Source organism: Colletotrichum fioriniae, assembly GCF_027942845.1.
Source record: "Colletotrichum fioriniae strain IMI 355084 chromosome Unknown scaffold_15, whole genome shotgun sequence".
In the NCBI taxonomy this organism is placed as follows: Eukaryota; Fungi; Ascomycota; class Sordariomycetes; order Glomerellales; family Glomerellaceae; genus Colletotrichum; species Colletotrichum fioriniae.
Window position 1 is genome coordinate 312,621 of NW_027076851.1, and position 21,673 is coordinate 334,293.

Here is a 21,673-nt window from a genome sequence, read left to right on the forward strand (position 1 = left end):
TAATTTCCCTGAACTGACGCAGGTCTCGGTGTGTTTCTTTCTCGCTGATAAGTCCGTCACATTGCGTCTCATCTCATGCGAACTACGGATACAGTATGTAGACTCACTCACTCAATCACATCCCCTGGCTGCTGCTAGCTCATCTCTCACATTCGCGATGATCAGCCACGATATCGAGGGCACAGATAACGCAAAGCCACTCTTCTCTCTCTCATCCTTCCATGTGGATTGGTGTAGTTTTCGTCTCATTTGACTTTTTCACAAGCCAATAGAATGAAAGATTGCTCTATATGGACCAATTCGAAATTGGCCCCAAACCTATTTCACTTGACTCTTGTCATCTCATCTCACGAAGTTTGTTTTCATAAGTTTTTCTCACAGTGATGTGTTGCCGCCTCATTTTCCGCGCGTCTAGCAACCCATTCGGTAATCCGATGATCAGGCACAGCCCTTCTTCTTCTGCCCAGGCAACGCGATGGGGCAGAGTATGAGCCGTCAAGGCCGTCCATCAACCCCTGAACCTTTGGTCTTCAATAGCGCGAGCGGGACCGCAAAAAAAGGCGGGAAAAAAGAAAAAGAAAAGAAAGATCCAGGAACGACATCATCGTCATCCTTACGGAGCCAGTCAGTGGTGGTGGGGGTGAACAAGAGTGATCCACGTTTTGCAGGTACGAATTGCTCTGTACCTCCGTACCCAAGGTTTTCTATGGACTGTTTCCTTTTTCGTACTCTGCCGTTCTGCCCAGGGCAATATCCCTGTTTGCGCTGTGTGTCGTGTGCCTCGTTGCTGCGTGCCCCTGACGGGGAAGAACCCTCTTATCGTTTCTTCTTCTGCGACTCGGACGTTTTTTTCCCTGATGTGATTTTTATTCGTCGCCCGGGAAAGACGAGGGGCAGTACCCGATTTTACGGATTGCTCCCAAGCAACGCCGAGAGACACGGAGGATGGGTTTGTCTGAAGCGGCGGCGAAAGGAAGGGAGTCACCATGGCAGCGTTGTCCAGCAAAGGGGGAAAAACCGCGCATGTACGGATAGAAAGTTCTAGTTGAGCAGAAGGATCGCAGAGTTTAGAGACACGGAGACTTTGTCACTTTGATGACGAGAATGCGTCAGCTTTAATATGCTCTCCTCATCGGCTTTCACCTGCAGACCGCGAAGCTTTTTCTCATTGCCCACGAGGGGGAATCTCTTCAGGGAGTGGCCTTGTCGGAAGCTCACCTGTCAACGTCTCTTAGCCCGAGCTTTTTGGTTTTGTTTAAAGTTTCAGGGGGAAGGGGACCTGGGGGAGGAATTTGGGAAAGGTCTAGCAGGCAAGATGCCGCAGTCCAGTTGGCGATGTTGCCATTGCTTTGTTCATCCCCGCAGGCTTCATCTTTGTTCCTCTGTTTGATACCGTCCGTGGGCCGTCTATCTCAAAATCGGCTTCCTCTGGGGAACAAGCGCAGAACCCAGTGCCTACTAGGTACGGATACTGCAGTAAAAGGCGGCGGCGGCGGCGGCGGGCACATCCTCTCTCATCCAATCCCGCGACCTCCACATCGAAAACAGGCCGCTTACATACTAGCCCGTCGCTATTTGACCAGAGAAAAACCAAGGCCCCGCGGACCACCAAAAGGAATACCATGTTGGAAAATTACACCGGGATATACAGCTGCGGGTTTTCAGTTTACCTACTGTAAGTTGGGGTTCACTCATTACGCAGTACAAGAGTTTCTCGTATTTCCTTATGGGGACAAATTCACACCCCCCTACACCGGCATCCAGTAAGATACTACGGCACTAGACTCTAGAGTGTTCACAAACAATTTCTGAATTCGGATTGGACGTGGTCTGGAACTGGGACTTGTTCAAACCGGACCAGCTGAAGACGATGAATAGAGGGGGAAAAATAAAGGCGGGATCCTTAATCCTGGAGGCGGAGTTGCTTTGTTGTTCTACGCAGTAGTTTGACCAGCTGTCAATCATGAGTACGTATCTTCAACCTCGAAAGGCTCGTTGTCAAAAGTGTGTCTACGCAGTAGCTGTCGGCCAACCACCCCGGCCGATTTGTTTGCTTGATCCCAGACATGCGCGCGTGCGTTTGATGAGATGGCCGTCCGTGTCTCTCTGCGGATACCATCTTCTTTTTTTTTTTGCAACCCCGGAAACTATCTCACTTTTACGGAGTGCTTTACACGTGTACACCGTATCACACCGCGTGGCCTGGGGTTGTTATTGAAAAAAAGAGAGAGAGCCAAGTCAGAGGCAGTTAGACCTTATCTTTTGGGGCCACGCATGGGGTTGAAGTTTGAACGGAGGGGCGTGTGCGTCTATCTTGTTCATCTTTCCTACTTAGGATCTCAGGTGAAGAATGAGAAGATGAAAGAGTGAGAGACAGATAGGTACAGAGAAACATAGACGGGACGGGAGGAGAGATAGAGAGAGGAACCATGATCTGCTAGACCTGGTGCTGCCATGTTCCTTGTTCCTTGAATTGGGTGGTTCCAGACCTTGGGAACATCCTGTTCGCTGCCCAGTACCTTACTCCGTAGTCCATCCACCCTTGAACCTGCCCGGCGAGCGCGCGCGTGCGCTATCTTTTGCCTTGCTGTATCCGTCCCCGTTCAGAGTTCCCCATCCCATCCCCAGTCCACCGCAGTGGGTGTGAATGAGTGAGTGAGTGAGCAGGTGAATATGCCCAGTGAGTGACAAGTGTGGTGCCCATCTCATCCACACCCAGCCAGCATTCGCTCTTTGTGGGACTACACAGCAGTGTTTCCATTATCCATCCATAGCATGGCTCAATATCTACACACCCTTTCCCACCCTCTCCGAATCCGTCCCATCTCATCCGTCCCCCATCGTCGTCACTCGTCCTCGGACATTGCAGTGCAGCTCACTCGCAACTTACTCATCTTTCTCTCACTCTGCTCTCACTCATTCATCCTCGCTCTCTTACATACTCTCACACTCTATCCATCTTTCTCTCTCTTGCAAAGGAGGCGCAGGTTGTAGCAGGACGATATCTTGGCTTCCAATAACTTGTCTGTGCCTACGGAGCAGAGTCTTCTACAATCCTTTTTGGTTTCTGTCTATTCGTCTCTTATTCGGCTTATACCCCCTCGGCGCAGCCACCGGTACCTTACCTTCAACCCACCATCCATCAACACAGCACCTCAGCACTCTGCGACGAAAGAAACACTCGGGTTTGGAAACTTGCGGTCCTTGCACCGGCGCATTCCCGACGAACCGCCTTCTTTGGCACCGGATGCTACGACGAAGCAACCCTCGACACTTGCAGCAGATCCTCCATGTTTCGCGCGCTACGTCACTGTCACCAGGTTTGCAGATTGAAGCAACGAGAAGAAGAAAGGCAATACCAGCAGTAGCCACAACAGCAAAGACAGCAGCAGCAATTCCACCGCTGCACAACGAAACAAAAGAGTTAAATTGTTGTATCACCAAAAACCACCAATAGCAGGGCCATATCACAGACCACATACCTACAGCAGAGAGCAAACAACAAGAGTGAACAAGAGCACCAAGCGCCACGATTTCATCCCATCGTCGGCGCATCCAAGTGAATTCTCGATCACCGTTGATCAACAGGTCAGCAACCACTTCTCACTCCAGACGACAGAGTTGGACAAAGGTGCACCGCCTACGCAGGGACCGCGACTCGGAAACGCCATCCTATCATCACCGCCCGCCAAACAAACGCACCCCAGACTCGACGGAACCGGGAAAGTCGCAAACCAAGCAGACATTGACGACGTTTTACCGTGCTTATAATTTTGTTTTTGCTGCGCCCAAAACTCGTTTTGAGTCTCCATCGCGGCAATGGCGCACGCAGCCTACGCCTCGGTGCGCAGGTCCTCGACGTCGTCCATGGGCTCAGACTACAGCGACGCAGATGCAGCAGCAGGCGGTATGGGAATGGGAACGAGAACGAAAACAAGAGCACAAGACCGAGACTTCACAAAAGACCTCGCATCCTCGTCATCGCAGCCGTCCGTATCCGCCACAGCAACGCCCAGTCCCGCCAATTTTTTGTCTCTTGCCGACAAGAGCTTCACGCCTCTGTCCATGGACAGCGACCTGTTTCCCGATCGCGATTTCGACTTGAGCTTTGGCGGTAGTAGTAGCGCGGTAGGAGAGGCCAAGACGACGAGTAGCTCGAAATTCCGCGACCAGCAGAGGTCAACGTCACCACCGACAGCAACGACGATGGCAACGCATACACAGAAGACTAGGACGAGATCGAGGTCGAGAGAAGCATATTCAGGATTAAGCTTACACGAAGAGACACCACTATCGCATGCAGCGACGGGGACGACTTTGGCAACGACAGGAATGGTGGCAGCGGCAGACGCAGACGAGGAGAGAAATGTCTCGGGCGCACGCGACACGACGGAAATAGAGTCTCGGCCATGGCGGTCAGGGTCGCACTCGAGAAAAAGTCAAAAGGAGGACGGTGACGGTCACAGCATAGAAGCAGAATCAAGGAATGTTGGAGACCCAGATGAGGAGTGCGAAAAGTACGAAAATGACGAGGTGCCGCCATTCGCAATTTCGTCTAGGAGCCCGCGCCAGCGCCGTGCCGGGTCGACGCCGCTGTCGCTAGATCCGCTGCAGGTGAACAGGGGACGGGGACGGGGCATGGCGCACGAAGACGAAGAGATGGAAATGGAGCTGGAGGACAGGTGCACTACCGCTGCCGCTGCCACTGCTGCAGCGTCTACGAATACTGCTACGGGTGCCACTATAGCGACTATTACAGGGACCACCGACAACGACGGCCCAAAAGAGAGCAGCGAGAACGATACGGGCACCGATAAGAACGTCTTACCTAAGGTCGGCAACGATAAGAATACGGGATCCGATAAGAACACGGCTGCCGGTAGCGTCAGGGATGGCGCCAGCACGTCCCTCCAGCTACAGGGCCCCCAGCCAGCGCCAGCGGCTGCGCCAACAGCAGCCATCCAGGAGAAGCAGCCAATGCCCACGGGCAGAGTCATGGCCTCTGCGTCTGCGTCTGCCCCCTTGGCCCTTCGTACGAAAAATATCAATACCACCACCGCAGACAACCTGAATACGAGCGACCACAATACGAGATCCTTTGCTGCTGCAACTGGCACCATCACGAGCCCGGCAACCTCGACTTCTACCACCACCTCCAGTTCCTTTGCCCCCTGTTCACCCTCCTCGACTGTCCTCTCCGCCCCTGCTGCTCTCGCTCGTCACATCTCCACCTCGTCCCTTCGATCCAACAGCAGCCTCATCTCCCAGATCCAGGACAGTTTGCAACAGCAGCAACATAACCACGCCTCTTCGGCATCTACACTCGTTCGACCTGTCGCCCAACCAATCATTCGTACAACATCCGACTCGGGCACCTTTACCCTCAAACACCCCGTTCCCGACCTCAACTGCCGCTCCGGCGCCTACACCACAAACGTCGCTGCTCTCGAGAAGTCGGCCGAGCGCCTGTCCATGACCAGCTCCATCGAGGACGCCATCCGCGATTTGCATGGAGAGTTGAAGCGTTCCGACTCTCGCCGTTCTTCAATCCTTGCCGCCAATCTCGCCGCATCTCACTCCCCCATCGACGAATCCTCGGCCCAACCCGGCCCCCTTCGCGTCATCCCTCCCGTCGCTTCCATCGTCGAACTCAACAACAACGCCCGCCTCGGCGGCTACTCTCCCAGCGGCTACGTCATGTCTCCCAATCACTCTTTGACCGGCCGCCTGCGCTCCGGCTCCAACAACTCCCGCGGCCGCCCCGAAATCGATGTGGATGCCATCTTGTCGCGACACGGATCTGGCAAGGGGTCTACCAGGAGTGCCCGCTCCGGAAAGCCTTCCCTTGCTGAGATTGCGGAGTCGGAACCCGTTGCCCTTACAGGACGTGTTCTCGACGAAGCCGATCACGCCCCTATCCCCGTGACAGCCGACGATGACGCGACTATCCGTCGTCCCAATACCAACGAAGAGAACCGCGGCAGTGTCTTCAACTTGCTTGGCGAGATGGACCAGCAGTCTGGAGGCCTTGGTCTAGACTTTGGCGGAGACAGCGGCAGGCGAGACTCTGATGATAGACCGCCTACGCCGAGATCGACCTCGACGTTTGACCACACCAATGCCTTTGGGGACTTTGACGGCGTGCACTGCCAGCCGGAAGATCTCGAGCGGAGCGAGTACGACTCGCGTGAGCAGAGCGAATACGGCGACGCGCCCATGCCCGTCCCGCACACTATGCCGATGCCAGATATCCCAGAGCCTCAATACGAAGCACCGCCGCCGCGTATGCCACGAAACAATAGGAATACCATCCGGCCACAGTCCTACTTTGACGAGCTCACCGGTCAAGAAATGCTCTACTATCCCGCTCGCGTGCCCGCCATGCTCAACTTGCCGCCCAAGCTGTCTAGGAAGCCCAAGACTGAGGTCCGGAACGCGAGGCACTCCAAGGTGCTGCAGGCCATGGGCCACCCTGGCTTCGGCCAGGCAAAGTATCTGCCCCAGGACCCCGAAGCGTCTCAGGTTCGCGAGTCCAAGATGTGGCTGCCCGATCCGCTTGCCGGCCATGGCATGTCATCTTTCGGAGACGACATCGAGGGACAGCGCTCGGGTGACGCATCGCTCAAAGAACCTGCCGCGGTCGATTCCCACGTGCCATCCGAACAGGGCGACCCCTTACTGTCGAGTGATGGTGCTGCTGCTGTCGGTGGTGGTGAAGAACCCGAACACATGCCAGAGGATCCCCCGCCAACGCAACGCCGCAAGTCCAAAATGCCAAGGGCTTCCAACCTGCCACCACAACTCCGCGCGAGCGCCTTTTTCGATTTACCGTCCACAACACCGCAGATCGAGGTCAAGGGAGGCTCCGCGATGGCGACGCTCGACAGCATTCTTGATGCGTCTGCCAATGCCCCTGTCAGTGCCTTCACCGACCATGCTTTTGCAGGAAAGCTGGGCAATGAGACGTACGGCCCCGATAAGAAGAAGAACCGCAAGTCTACCGCCACCGTCTTGCTTCCCGAAGAGCACGTTCGGGCTGCCTCGCAAAAGAAGAAGGGCGGCCTCATGCCATTCAGCAAGAAATCCGACCATGGATCCAGGAAGAATTCAATGGCTGGTAGCAGAGAAGAGAACCAGGCTCTGTCTGATCACGTCGACGGTGAGGATAGAGAAAAGGCCGAAGGCGAGGGCTCGGATGAGGAAGAGGAAGAAGAGGAAGTTGACGAGTTTGCGGGAGTTCTCGATGGGCCTCCCACCACCCTCCTCGCCGAGCTGCAGTTGCGCAAGTACCACGCCAAGATGCGCACCCAGAACCCGAACCGGAACGTTGGGCAGAACGGCATGCATGCTACGCTCATTGAGCTGGACGCAGTTGCCGAGACGCAGAAGAGGCACCGTGAGAAGAAGAAGATTGCCCTTGCTTGGGAAGTCGACGGTGCCAAGGAGGAGGACCACAGCTCCGACGAAGACGAGGTTCCGCTTGGCGTCTTGTACGCCGGCAACCCGCATGTGGCCGAGAAGAATCGACCTATGGGTCTGATGGAGCGTCGTGACCTGGAAGAGAATGAGCCTCTCAGTGCCCGTCGTGCCCGTCTCCACGGCCAAGAGCCCCCGAGGACATTGGCCAAGCAGAGGAGCAACTTTACCCTCAACGCCGGTCTGAGCCAGATGCGTCTTAACCAGATGCCTTCCGCCGAGCACTTGAGGCCCGAGGAGGAGTCAGAGGACGAAGCTGCCGCGGGAGAGACCCTAGGTGAGCGTATGCGACGCCTCCGGGCCAAGGACGAAGCCGAACACAACAACCTACCCAACGCCCGTCCCGTCAGTAGAGCGTTCTCTGCAGAGATCCTGGCACAATTTGGCGATAATGATGAGAAGAAACCTGGAGACAAGGGCAAGGAGAAGGAGGCCCAGCCAGAGGAGGGAGAGGAGACGCTTGGCCAGCGTAGGAAGAGACTGCAAGCCGAGCGTGAGGCACGCGAACAGGAAATGATGCTCAGCGGCGGCCCGGTCCAGGCTGAAGCTGAAGCACCTACGCTCCGTAAGAAGCACAGTCTGGCTGACGTCCTCAACTCCCACCCGATTGCCTACAACCCTGCCCTGGACGAGCAGCGCCGCCTCGAGCAGGAGAGGCGCAAGGTTCGAGAACAGGAGGCCAAGATGGCTGCAGTCCGCGCCCAGATGCCGCAGACCCTGACCGGGCCGAACAATCAGCGGAGTGGCGGCTATAAGAACGGCGCCTTCAACGACGCCAACGGAGGGACCGGTAGCGGGCCAGCTGCTCGAGGGCTTCTTGCGCAGCCTGGACTCCCACCTGTCAATGCCGGCCTAGGTGTCAATATGGGACCTGGCGGATGGAACCGTTCCAGCATGGCCTTGAGCAACTACGGAGGGCCCTTCCAGCAGCCCATGCAGCAGCAGCATCCAGTGTACGGAAATCCAGGTATGGCTCAGATGAGCCAGCCGAACCTGGGCGGATACGGTGGCTACACTGCTGGCGGTGTGGGCGGAATGAATAACATGGGAGGCATAAACGGCATGAACCCCTACGGCGGAGGCATGGGTGTGCCGATGCAGATGCAGCCCATGGGTATGCAGCAAGGTATGGCGCCTATGCCGATGCAGCAGATGCAGATGCCTATGCAACCCGGCCACAATGGGCAGATGCAGTCTATCGAGCGCTGGCGGCAGAGTGTCATGTATTAGACTAGGGCCAGCCACACGAATCTACAATACCTCGACCGATCAACTACCTACCTACACACTAATCTCCGGGCGGACACAGTCTGCCGGAGCTGTATATAACAACCACACACAACCATGGCATTGCGAGGGGAGTTGGATTGATTTTTCTTTTGTTTAACAACCTTTGGGTGGTTTGCGAAGCACAAAGCGATGCGAAGCATTAGGATACAATAGGGGTGGGGTTTGGGGAAATATGGTTTTCTCGGTTTACCTACATCAGGTACTAGGGGATTATTACATTACATCCAACGTATACAGATCAATTCTAATAATCACACTTGTGAACCTTGTTTACGTTCCATGTGGTTCAGTCGTGAATGAGCATTGAAGAGTTGTCTCGTAGGATGGATGGTGGTAACAGGCGCCTCCTCACGAGTCTCATGTGGAGGTATAAAGGCATGGAATGGCCCTAGCAGATCTCATTCATAATCTACTTAGATGTATGTGAAGTTGCTGTGAACTGGCAGATGTCTTCCTTCTGGAAACGAGGCTTTGTTGAACCAAAGACAAGAAGGCTTTGAGTACGATTAACTTGACTGTCTAGCTGATGTACATGGGAGTTTGTGCCACTGCCTGCCAAGCCTCCTACTACCATCGCCATCAATACTATCACTGTCGCCACGATAAGTTGTGACACAAAGCCCAGGCACGCCGTACTGGTCGCCGGGAATTCTGGTCATTATCGTACTCGAGGCAATTTTGCCTTCCTTTTTGCTCCTCTTCATCTCCTGTTTCGGCATGACCTCAACTATTACATGGCTCTGCCTTCACATGAATACGCACCTTTCCTTATTACCCCAAACTCATCCACATCAAGACATGGGTTCATTATACGTAATGTTTTGCTGTGAATGCCAGAGTGAAGGTCAAAACATGTACGCAATTCCATTACCTAAATCCAGAGAGCTCATCCCATAGTCCCACATCACGAAAACCTTTCTCCCAAACCTCAACGGCATGTATGAAGTCACACAAAAAACTCCTCAATCGTCTTAACAACCTCATCAGGCGCCTGCTCTGGAATATAATGCCCACTCTCCACACTCCTCCCCTCAACCTGAACCCCCTCCCCAGCAACCTTCCTCCACTCACCCACCGCATCAAAACACTTCTCAATCACCCCGTGCTTCCCCCAGAGCACAACAAGCGGCGTCTGCAACACCCTTCCCTCCCTCAAATCCGCCTCCGCTTCCTCTAAATCCAACGTCGCGCTCGCGCGGTAGTCGTTGCACATGGCGCTCACGGCCTCCGGCTGGCCCATGACCTGCGCGTAGAATTCAAAATCCTCCTCTCTGAAAATTTGCAGGCCTGTGAGTTGTCGTCCGCCCATGAAGAGTTCAAGAAACTTGCGCGGCGCGGCGTTGATGAGTGTTTCGGGCAAGGGGGATGGTTGGATCAGAAAAAACCAGTGAAAATACGCCTTTGCGAAGTCGAGGTTCGTGGTCTTGTACATCACCAGCGTGGGGCAGATGTCTAAAAAGATTGCTTTGCGGATGCGGGAGGGGAAGTCTACGCATAACTTGTGCGCGACTCTGGCGCCGCGGTCGTGGGCGCAGACGTAGAAGGAGGTGTTGTCGTCGAAGCCGAGGGAGTCCATGACGGCGATGCAGTCCTTCGCCATGGCGGATTTAGCGTAGGAAGGGATGCCATCTGGTTTTGAGCTGTTGCCGTAGCCGCGGATGTCGATTGCGATGACGGTGTAGCGGTCTTTGACGGCGTTTGCGACGCTGTGCCAGATGTGGTGACTTTGGGGGAAGCCGTGGAGGAGCAGCAAGGGAGGCAGGGAGGAGGTGGTGGCGTCGCCGCTTTTGATGCCGTGGATTACGACGTCGGGGGAGGTTTGGGTTGTTACTGCGAAGGGGGAGAAGCCTTCAAAGGTCGTCATGGCTTCTTATGTTATGGTATTTAGCTTGTAGAGTCAGAGCTGGTTGGGATTGGGTGGGGCAGTTTGATATTGTTCACGTCTTGGCTTTCTGGAGATGTGTGAGATGCCTGCGATGCAGTTTCGTGGGGTTTATAATATCAAGATTGTAGTTGACGCCCTTTGCGATTACATGCGGCTAATATTTGACGCGGAGTGATGCGATGTGACGCCACGACTGCCCACCAGGGGTGCATGTACGTTTACTCATCTTATACGGCCAAATGTCGACTTTCCCCGCGCGCTAAGATCGCTGACAAGACGGACGATTCAAGATGACTGCTTTACGCCGTCACAGCGTTATCGAGACGAAGTTTTAATTCATCGGGGTAGTGCGTATTTTTCCCGTTTACACTATTTGAATACATAGAAACCGGCTAAACTGAACAACCGCGGGTTCAAGGAAGCCGAACACATGTTTCGGAGAGCATGAGTTGCAGTATCACGAACTCTCCTACATTGCAATGTAACTCTCAATCACGACACACAAAAGTCCAACTTTAAGAGAACCTAAGTGACTACGCTCATAAAGGAGAGTCTTGACCATCTCACTGCTTCGCTTCCCATGAGACCCAGCAACACACGAAAAGACCCATCCTTGTACCACCCTAATCCTCGTCGTGGTCCACTATCCGCAACACACAAACATGAGTGCCCAGGGCTCGCCACATCGTCACCCCCGCTTCAAAGCGGATTCATTCTACGGCGTTGTGGCAGAGTGGTCTAATGCGCAAGACTAGAAATCTTGTTCCTTCGGGAGCGTCTGTTCGAATCAGGCCAACGTCGAGATAATCTTTTGCTGAGTCTCTACTTTTTGGCTGTATAAATTTTGTTGAGAGTGGTGGCTTGCTGGTCAATGTTTGTAGTTTTGCTGTTATCCAGTGTGTGCGATACCCTTAGGAGAACTAAAGAGGACATGAATGGTCACACAGTTGATTGACATGGTCCCCCTCACCCTTCAAATCCCCGAAAAGAAAACCCCCTCCCAATCTCATCGCCCTCCTCCATCACAAACGTACTCGAGCCCGTATAATGAGCCTGCCCACTCACCTCAACCCTCCAAGCCCTCCTCCCACCAACCTCAACCTCCTTTACAGGCGTCCCGACAAACGCCCCACGATCCCCGCCAACACCTCTCGACACAAGACTGTGATACGTCCACGACTGGCCCAATTTCCTCTCGTCCCGCGCAGCAGCTAACGCAACCCGCGCCTGAACCACCGAGCCCGTCGGACTCCGATCAATCTGCTGGTCGCCGAAGAAGTACAACCCTGTCTCCGCGCCTACGCAGCCCTGTGCCGTAGGGAGCACATCATTGCTGCCGGTGTCTGTGACCATGATGCCGTAGAGATACTGTGAGCTGCTGTCCGTCTTGTCGTCTCCCGGATCTTCGAGGCGGGCGCGGAGGTCTGCCGAGGCGTTGAAGGCTTGCTTGAGCTTCTTTGTTGCGTCGCTGATGGCGCGGACGTTCGGCTTCGAGAGAGATGCCGGGAATCCCAGAGCCGCGGCGGACACGACGGCGTAGAACGCGCCGCCAAACGCAATGTCCATCGTCACGGCTGCGGCATCACCGAGCTCCGGCCATCCAAGATCCCGCGGAATCGAAACAGAGAGACCAACAGCCGTAGCAAACGTCGGCACAGAAAGAAACGTAATCCGCCTCCCCACATCCGTCCTCCACCCCCGATGCCCCGGTACTGCTCCCGCTTACCCCCGTGCTGCCATCCACATCCACCTTCACAACAGGAACCGTAAGCCTCACCACCCCAACAGGCGCATGCAACCGCACCTCCACCGTCCGCCCCTCCTCATCGACAACCAGCTCCCGCCGCCGCGGGAAGACGGCCTCGTCTGCGCAGTCGACGAGGAACCTGCCGAGCGCAAGCGTGGCGTGCCCGCACATTGCGCCGTACCCCTCGTGCGTGAGGAAAAAGGCGCCCATGTGCGCTTCGCCCGCGTCGACGAGTTCCGTGCGCGGTCGGAGGACGGCGCCGTACATGTCTGCGTGGCCGCGCGGTTCGTAGATTATGCTGCGGCGGATGTGGTCGTGATGGGTTTGGGCGAGGGAGCGCTGTTCGAGGAGGGTGCCGCTGGAGGAAGGGATTGGTGTCCGGTTAGGGAGATGGGTTTTCTTCATGAGGGCGGCAATTTTCGTGATATTTAGCTAAGGGATGTTGGTAGAGTGAGACTTACGGGATGTCTGGGTAGCCGGCGTATACGATGCGCGCCGGCTCTCCGGCTGTGTGCATCTCCACGGTCCGGATCTCGGTGCCCGCGAAGGGCGGAAGGAAGGATGGCAGGCTCATGATGGGCGAGTCGATCCAAACTTCACAAGTTTGAATCGTTCATAGAGTTCCTAACCTCGCCTGCTGTCAAGGTTTCTGGAAAACCTGCACGGGGATGTAGTTGCGAGAAAGGGCGCAGCGTCAGCCGCTGACATCCGCTTCACAATCCTCCGAGTCGGGTCCCCACCTTTTCCGGCCGCGAGTTGCCGATGTCGGGGGTGCGTCCACGGCGACGGCGGCGCCGGAAAGAAGTGCACATCGGCATACAATAAATCAAGGGGTGTCTCCGAATACACATATCGAATCCCAGAAGTACCTTACTTGGCAAATAGAAACTGATGAACGGACAGGCTATTCCAGACTCAAGAGGATTAATATCCACAATGCTTCCCTGCAGCAACCACGAGTAAGATCGAGCTCAGATTAGCGACATGCAGCAGCTCGCTCACAATTCGGCCGAATATAAAACATACGAGCAGGATGGTGTAGGCAAAGCTTGAGCAATTCTATCGATTCCTTTGAGAGGCCCTCACTTCTTGCAGTCAAGCAGCACGCCTTTCCAGGCGCCAGACTACCTAACAACCGCCACGTTTAGATGCCGCTCTCCTTGCAGCTGGCCAAGTCCCTCAATGGAGTGAAGAGTCGTGTTTTAAGACTGCATCTTCTGCAACATGGTTCAAATTTTGGGATGGAAACTCGGTTTCAACGTCTTCTGGATGTGCCTTGACCTGTCGTTTGTCTCATGTCTCCATCCCTGGTGGCCTTGCGTGGCCGGGGTTCTGTCTGCAGTTTACCATCACGAACACCTACCGCGTTTTGGGATGTAGGAGTTCATCACAATATGCTCACACTCAAAAGTTCTTTGCCTCTACCATGTTGTGCGGCGGCCAACTGCAGTAATTGGCACCTACGACTGAGAACCACCTCATGATGGTAGCGTATGGTATTGATGGAAGGTAGAATAATCCCATTCTCGGCAGCTTGAAGCCCTTGTAGCATTTCCTCTTGGTTTTGTAGTCGTATGAGAATTGAGAGGAGGGATCTGCTGCATAGTCCACATGGTATGAAAAGGCTTGCTCAAACCAAAGTCCCATGGTAAATGAGCCCATAGGCTTGTAAGCAGAAGGGATCCTTCTCGTCAAGTGGTCCCTCCACCGCAGCCCAGTAGTGACCGCCTTGGGGACCGGGAAGACTCTGACTCAAATAGACCGCCGCGCGAGCCATACGGCTGCGAACTGATCCGACGTTCACAATCACCCAACTCTGGTTCCGAGCTTCCGCTCTCGACTTCGGACGACCCCATTGATCCTCCAAAGGCTGGAAGCGGTTTGTTCACGGGGGCCTTGAGACTCGCCGAATCGGCAGCGGTAGCGATAGCGATCACTCTGAGTGACCTAGACCCACTTCAACTGGGAACCGTAGAGATATTTCTTGCTCGCCACGGATTTTCCACCGCTCCTCTTGAATAAACGCTGTTTATCCGATGTTTCTGAGGGTTGTGAGTGGCGATTTGACAACGGATCGAGGCTTCCGGTTCTAGAAAGCCGTTTCTGGAGAAATTGGGGAAGATGAGGGAGTCGATGGGGAACAAGTAGTCACTTGCAAGTAACTTACGCACTTTGACTCGAGCGATTATATTGTCGCCCTCCAAAGTAACTCGTCTCGACAATGGAGATACACTAGTGCAACCATCGTGAACTGATGAGAAGTGACAGCCTCTCGCCACACAAATGAAGAGCACATTCAATCAGGATCCAAGTTCCAGTCTATTTCTGTCAAAGGATCGTATCCTGCCCCGAGGAAGGCTGCACCCTCAAAGCCAATCGCAGCCTACCAGCTTACGCTTACACGAACCATCGCCCTCACCAGCCAACTACCCAGATCTCACGCACACTACAAATCTATTCATGGTTACAATCCTCCTTCCCCTCATCTTACGTCTCCTACAGATCAAACGAAGAAGTCCCGTAAGACTAGCCGCAATAATCCTAGTACGAACCGGATCGCGTCCCGCCGTATTAGGTTCACGGCCACATTTCTGACAAGACTCACGGCCTTCTGGCAAGATATGCAGCCTGGAGCTGAACACACATACCTTCCCTCTGATGCATCGCCGGCCCGTCAGTAAGCCCTGTATCCCAGTCTTCCCCAGCATACGGGACCACTCTTCCTTACCCGCTTCCCCAAACACCCGAACATCTCGTACTCTAAACCCATACCATCGCAGTACTGACAAACCAGATACGATTCAACCATCGTTCTGAACTTCTGGTCCAGGCCTACACGCGTGGCCTCTCCCCATTCAATATTGCATGATCAGCACGAGAGATCCGGCTCACGAATCTCGAGTCCAAACTGGGAGTGGGGGAGGGGTGCGTATTGTGCATCACCGCACGACCTCATGTGCAGAAACCATTCCACATAACAATCCGAAAATCTCACACCAAGGCTAGCAAGATGTAAAAAAGGACACCTCCCTCTCTTTCCTGCCCGTCTCGGGCGTCGGTAAACGTTGCTAGAATGTAACCCTTCTTTCTTTCACGTTGTTTGTCTTCTCTCTCTCTCTCTCTCTCTCTCTCGTAGTTTTCCCGCTGCGACTCTATTAACTAGCCCGCGTTCCAAAACCCTTCCTCAGCTCAGACCCGAACCCTCAGACCGCAAAGTTTCATCAGCAGAGCTGCAGAGAAGAGGGAAAGAAATCACCTCATGAAGCTGCAGCAGCGCTTCTGCCGCGCGCTCTCGAGATGCACATCTCACCCCCAGTGTCCGGGTCTCTCTCGACACTATCCCTCCTCCTCCTTCTCCTCTTCACCAACACCGTCCTCGGCAGCACAATAACTACCCCGACCACAACCACAACCACCAACCCAAGCAAAATAGATGGACCCGCGTCTCCGAACCGCGCCTACGAGGCCCCACTCCTAATCATCACCCCGGCGCCGGACCCCTCCGCCGTATCCCACCGTCTCCTCCGCGCCCGCCAAGGCGATCCCCGGTCCTCGGACGGCCGCACGAATTTCATCGCGTGGTATTCCCAGTCCGGCGCCTGGGTCTCGGCGACATGTCCGTCAGATAACTACTTTGCTGCGGATAGTAGGTTCGGAGTCTGTTGTCCGCGGAATAATCCCTACTGCGAAATGGCGACGTCGTGTGGTGGGCCGTTCGGGAATTATGCTGTTGGACCGACTGGACAGGCAGACTGGTAAGGATCCCCCCCCCCTCCTTTCTCTCCTTTTTGCTTCTCTTTCTACGCAATGTCGAATCTGGACGTTATGGAAAATTGGGCAAAGTATGTGTATACTAACCAGGGGTGGGGGGTAGTGGACCGAGTAACACCTGCGATACAATCACCATGCTCCAAACGCAAGGTAGCACCGACGCGAGGAGAATCATCTTCTGCATCGCCATGTCGGAGCTCTACGTTCTCCCCATGACTTGGTACCGTGTCACAAACCCACGTAAGTGAAAGCCCGCCAATCCCCTCCATTAACCCCTCTATCAACGAGACTCTATCCTGGACTATCTTTACCCACGTGCAATCCTAACAACACGGGTTCTGTGGCCCCTTGTAGTCCCCGAAGCCTCCGTCGCAACGGTGACAGTAACCCAAAGCACAACGGTGACGGCGACTCCCCGGCCCGGGGGAAGTCGTATGAGTGGGCAACCCGGCATCCCCTCCCGTTCGCCACCTGCCTTGGTGGCTCTGGCTGTGGCTGCGATGATCTCGCTCTTGGGTCTTGTTGTTCCATGAAGAGGCCTCCAAGGATAAATCGCAAGAGCTCAGGTTGGTCACCGGGTCTCCGTGAATTAGATTTCTATTTATCATACCCGTGGCTAGGTAAGCCTGGAATCATTCCATCTTGTAAATAGCTCCAAGAGCTTAGACTTTAGAGCTGGAGGGCACTATAATCTGACGATTGGGAAAAACACAATCGCAGAGCCTATTCTTCGACAAAGAATACGGCCATATCACGAAGACGGCAATGAGGCCAGAACGGAAGAAAAGTCAGGGCCCAAGCGGCAGGGTATTGGATGGTATAGAAGAAACCACGACCATACCAAAGAAACGGCCGCAGTGAAATCTAGGTGTTTCGACGGGGACATCATCAGATAGGGACGGAGCTCCCACACGTATATGATCAGCATCTTTCAATTGTACATCTTTATCCAGCGAGCAGAAGAATGCATAGATCATCTTTTCTTGCAATCAAAATCAATAGAATCTCTTCATTAATACAACCACTAAAGGGAAAATTACTTCCCACCAAGAGTACAGGTCCTCATAGGCCCGGGGGTACCTTTCTCGTCTGCCGCATGTGGACCCCCCTCCCGGCACCCGGCCGCCAGGCCCACACCCGGACCAAGTGGCCCAACCCGCCCTTGCAATCTTTACATCCTCAGCCTCCATGAATCCATATCCCATCGTCACCGCAACACTTTCGCTCTCGCTCACTTCCCAAACATCTCAATTCAAGCGATTCAAATCTCACCCAATCGAACCCTCAATCGCAATACCACCCCGGTCAGCCGCACAACAGCCATTTCCCCCACACCGTTATTCGTGTCTACGTAGTTTTTGGCATCGGTCAATCCGATATCCCGCCCAGCGCGCTGATTCATCCACACGAGCAGGCCATCGGCCTTCATCTCTCAGCCGAATACCGTCCCTCACGACGCACCTGATACAGTCTCGATCGCCGTGAGACGTACAAGGAAGATGAGAGCGCCTGGGGGTACTGAGCGACTGTCAATTGCGTATAATGTGGCCGCCGTAGAGATCAAGTTTACTTCACGCAGTCTCCCTACTATAGCCTCGCAACACATGGCCACACGACGTATCCCTTCTTCTTCATCCACAGCACGGGTTGAAAAGTTTTATACATCATATTCCACAGCTCAAATGTTGGCTAGCCTCTTTTCAAGTCTGCTAGCTGGCAATAAAAGATGCTATGTAGTGGGCATACAGTCACAACGCCCGCAAATCAACGCTCTTCTCAATCCTGCTGTAGGGCAGATACATCGCCTGCGCGCTTCTTGCGCAGGCGTCCTCCGCGACGTCCACGGTCATCGCTATCCCCAAGGTTCGCCCCCGACCCAGCGCTGCGAGGCAATGGGTCTGGGAAGCGTCCGCTCAAGATGCTGCTGAGCGTCACGCGAGGGAAGCCCTCTCTAGCGTGTCGGAATGAGCCAAGTAGTACAGCGCCAAACTCCCCTATTATAGGGTAACAGGCGCACATTCAGTCGTCCTCCCCACGCCATATAGCGACTTTGGGACCTAAAAAGTTGCTGCTACTCATCATGTCTCTACTCCTCTTCTGAATCCGAAGATTCACTGTCATTGTCGTGAACAGGAGCTTCGTGCGCACGGCCGGAGCTACCGGGTCGCTCTTGATCACCCGGTTCCTTGCCGTCGTACATATTGCGAAGCCGCTCGAGCTCAGCAATGCGAGCCTCTTGCTCTTGAGCATTCATGGGTTTGTTCTTCTTCGACTTGGACGGCTTGTTGGCCGACGACTTTGCCGGCGCATTGTTCACTGGTGATGCTTCACGTGCTGGCCCATTCGAACCGAAGCCCTGCCCAAAGCTCGGCAAAGTCTTTTTGCACAGATCCCACAACTTGTGGAGCGCCTCGTTGGTGAGCTGGTCGATCTCTAGTTCGAGTTCGCCACTGCTATTTTCCTGCAAAGATGGTCAGCCTATATCTAATGAAGAAAGCAAATGAGTTTTTCTTACCGATTGGCCAGTATCTTTCTTGATGATGTCGATGGCACGTTCTATGTGAGGACTCTCAAGTTCGTTAATAGCGTTCGCGATAGCATCCTTCTCAGCTTGGTTCATGTTTCGTTGCTTGGGTTTCTTGGCCACGCCACCACCGCTCTTCTTCGAGACGGGAGCCGCGGCCGCCTTCTTGGTGGGGACATTAGCCGCCTTCGACTTGGTAGGCTTCGGCGGCTTGGCCTTGGCGGCGCTCTTGGCAGGCTTCGTGGTGGTGAGCTTGGCCTTCTCGTCGATGAGGCGCTGCCGGATGGTGGTGAGCAGAGACTGCTGGAGGTCGATGACAGCGTCGCTAGCGATGTCCGCCGTCTTGTAAAGTTCGGTCAACTGCTTCGTCTCCTGCTCGAGACGCTTCTCCAGGAATGCAATCGTTGCAGCCACCGAGGGATCAACTGCAGGGGCTGGCGCCTCTTCCTCTTCCTCGGCTTCGTCTTCACTATCGCGACTTGAGCCATCGTCAACAGGCTTGGCGGGGGTGTGCTTGTTTATCCACTGCTCCTTCTTTGACCACAGGCCCCTGAAGATTTGCTCGAGCTGTTGACCTTGCTCGTAGACGGGCTGACCAGGTTGATTGAACTTGTAACAGTTCTTGAAAACCTGCTTGACGTCTGTTTGGAATTCCTTGATACCGGGATAGTCGTAGCTCTTGAGCTTGGCCATAATCGTACCAAAGTCCATCGGCCGCTTGATGATGGTAAAATAGGTTGGGATGGCTAGAGCTACGGGATCGACCGGGGACAGGAATGCGAGGTTGCACGAGGCGTTCTTGGGGTCCATCAATTCACTGACAACCTCATAGCAGAACTGAAGCTCGATGGGCAACTTCTTCCGGTTGAAGGTCTTGGAGGAGTAGTCGGGGTCGCGATTCTTGGTGGGCTGGATGGCACGCTTGGGACGGTCCAAGTCATTCTGTGTCGAGGCACGGCGTACTTGCGGCACACCGCCAGGGGGAACGGCGTATGCTTCGGCCTCAGCCTTTGCCGGCGGGCTCGCGGCAGTAATGCTGGGCTGTCTCCGGACAGGAGGTGGAGGGGCTGACGTCCGTGACTCGGAGTATCGGGAGGGCTTCGGAACTGGCTTCGATTTTGCGGGCTCGTCGGAAGGAATCTCGCAAACGCGGGTCCAGGCTAACTTAACCACACTGAGAGCCGCGAATGTGATTTCATTGTTGATGCCGTTAAAAGTGACCGAGTTCTTGTAGATCAATCCAAGATCATCCTTGAACTGTCGCAGGCTGCTGTACTTGTTGTCGCGCAGACCTCGCTCGAGCTCGCCGATATCCATGGGTCTGTTAACCCGCATGAGATAGCTCTCAGCAAGGCTAGGCCACATCCTGACGACTGCGTCCTTGAAATGAGCACCGTGTTTGGTCTTCTTCACACCCGCCAACACCTTGCGGAATTCTCTGGTTTGGTGAGATGTGAGGGGCTTGGGGTCGCGTGCAGCATCGACCCATGAAGGGAGGTCTTCGAGGGCCGATTCGCCCTTAGCCAGATCGTCTTGCGCGCCTTGGGGCTTAACCTCGACGGTCGACTCAATGGCTCCAGAAGCCGAGGCTCCATCATTCGAATCGGTCTTCGCGCGCTTGGGAGCGGGCTCAGCATCGGCGTCATCTTCTCTCTCGCGAGAAACCTTGCTGACGGCCGACGGCGCCTCCGCCATGGGTACGTCTTCGTCTGCAGGCTTTGACGGTTTGTCCTTTTCCTTGTCATTGTCAATGGCTAGTTGTGACAAGCTTGCTGGTTGGAGATCTACCTCTTGACCAGCTGCAGCCGTGGGAGCCGCCGGCGACTCGACCTTTGCCCCGTTGACCTCGTCATCGCTCTCCTTCATTTCGACGTCCTTGTCTTTGGTTTCTGTCGCAGCTTTCGCAGGCTCAGAAGCCTCGGCCTTCTTTTCAGTTGACTTGTCCTCTGCCTTCTCGTCGGTCTTCTTCTCCGCCTTTTCAACCTCTGGCGCGTCGGCCATGTCGACGTCGTTGGGAAGCTCAGCTGGCGGGGGGCTCAGAGACTTGCTAGGTTCCTTGCTCTCCTTTGACTGCTCAGGCTCTGCGGACTTGGGCTTGGCAGAAGATTCTTCGACCGGTGTGGGTGACTTCTTGGCTGGTTCCTCTTGCTCCGATTCCTTCTCCTTGGCAGAATTCACTTTCGCATCGGAAGACGCCTTTACTTCCTCGTCATGCTTGCTGTCTCCATTGGTTTTGGGTGACTTTGCGGACTCGTCTGCCTTCTCGGAGCTCTTCTCCGTAGGAGAGGCGTGACTGTAGAAAGAAGAGCAATCGTCAGCAATTGTGCTCTGAGGGAAGCCGAGCGAGATGCGGGCAAATGAAGTCCATCGCGCAACAAATGCAACTACTACTCACCCATTGGTCTCGGGCTTGCTATCGTCCTTTGCTGGCGTGGATTCGGTCGGCTTCTGATCCGGAATGGCGCGTTCTGATTGAGGCGACGCCATGACTGCCATATGGTGGTTGAGGTAAGGGCAGATTTACTGTGCGCGACGCAACATGAAGGTAGCGACGCGCGCAGATGTCTTTCAAGTTGCGGCGATGGCGAGATGTACGACAGGGGCTTGCTTGGTCAACGTTGGGGAAGGCGCCTTGGTGTTGCTGACTCGAGCGGTGGTAAATGCGCAGACTAAATCCTATGACTCTGGAGTTGTCGCGCGCGAAGCGGTAACGATCGCGTCGATGATTCGAGATGCGAGGGGATGTGGCGAGGCAGGAACAGCTGAGAGGAAAAAGCTGGCGCGGTTTTGGCTGTAATTAGGGAAGCTGCGTCGCGATGTTTTTGGATGCACAGGCGAGGCAAGCAGAGTCGACAGAGGCGATTGCGGGAGATGGAGGTACCGAAACTATCGCGAAAAATCCGAGGAAAGATTCGAGAATGCGCCGACGATGAGTGACGATGCGCAATTGATTATATGGTGGTGTCGCAAGTTGAGGTGA

At 54.7% G+C, this 21,673-nt stretch overlaps 4 protein-coding genes and 1 non-coding gene across 5 annotated transcripts; 2 read left to right on the forward strand and 3 right to left on the reverse strand.

The window, feature by feature from the left end:
• Positions 1 to 3,819: 3,819 nt before the first annotated feature.
• Positions 3,820 to 8,706, forward strand: N0V96_010629 (uncharacterized protein; the record flags this gene model as incomplete). Its single annotated transcript, XM_065759012.1, has 2 exons — positions 3,820 to 3,907; positions 3,965 to 8,706. 2 exons carry the CDS (start codon positions 3,820 to 3,822, stop codon positions 8,704 to 8,706), a joined length of 4,830 nt encoding a protein of 1,609 aa, XP_065612322.1.
• Positions 8,707 to 9,712: 1,006 nt separating this feature from the next.
• On the reverse strand, positions 9,713 to 10,630 carry N0V96_010630 (uncharacterized protein; the record flags this gene model as incomplete). Its single annotated transcript, XM_053189322.2, has 1 exon — positions 9,713 to 10,630. The coding sequence occupies one exon, from the start codon at positions 10,628 to 10,630 to the stop codon at positions 9,713 to 9,715; it is 918 nt and encodes a 305-aa protein (XP_053053310.2).
• Positions 10,631 to 11,370: 740 nt separating this feature from the next.
• On the forward strand, positions 11,371 to 11,452 carry N0V96_010631. Its single transcript has one exon. It is a non-coding gene; the product is annotated as a tRNA-Ser (tRNA).
• A 21-nt stretch (positions 11,453 to 11,473) lies between these two features.
• On the reverse strand, positions 11,474 to 12,972 carry N0V96_010632 (uncharacterized protein; the record flags this gene model as incomplete). Its single annotated transcript, XM_065759013.1, has 4 exons — positions 11,474 to 11,515; positions 11,747 to 12,241; positions 12,378 to 12,756; positions 12,860 to 12,972. The coding sequence occupies 4 exons, from the start codon at positions 12,970 to 12,972 to the stop codon at positions 11,474 to 11,476; spliced, it is 1,029 nt and encodes a 342-aa protein (XP_065612323.1).
• Positions 12,973 to 18,255: 5,283 nt separating this feature from the next.
• On the reverse strand, positions 18,256 to 21,180 carry BDF1 (transcription initiation at TATA-containing promoter protein; the record flags this gene model as incomplete). The annotated part of the gene is made up of 3 exons (XM_053189320.2): positions 18,256 to 18,630; positions 18,685 to 20,986; positions 21,089 to 21,180. 3 exons carry the CDS (start codon positions 21,178 to 21,180, stop codon positions 18,256 to 18,258), a joined length of 2,769 nt encoding a protein of 922 aa, XP_053053308.1.
• Positions 21,181 to 21,673: the final 493 nt, after the last annotated feature.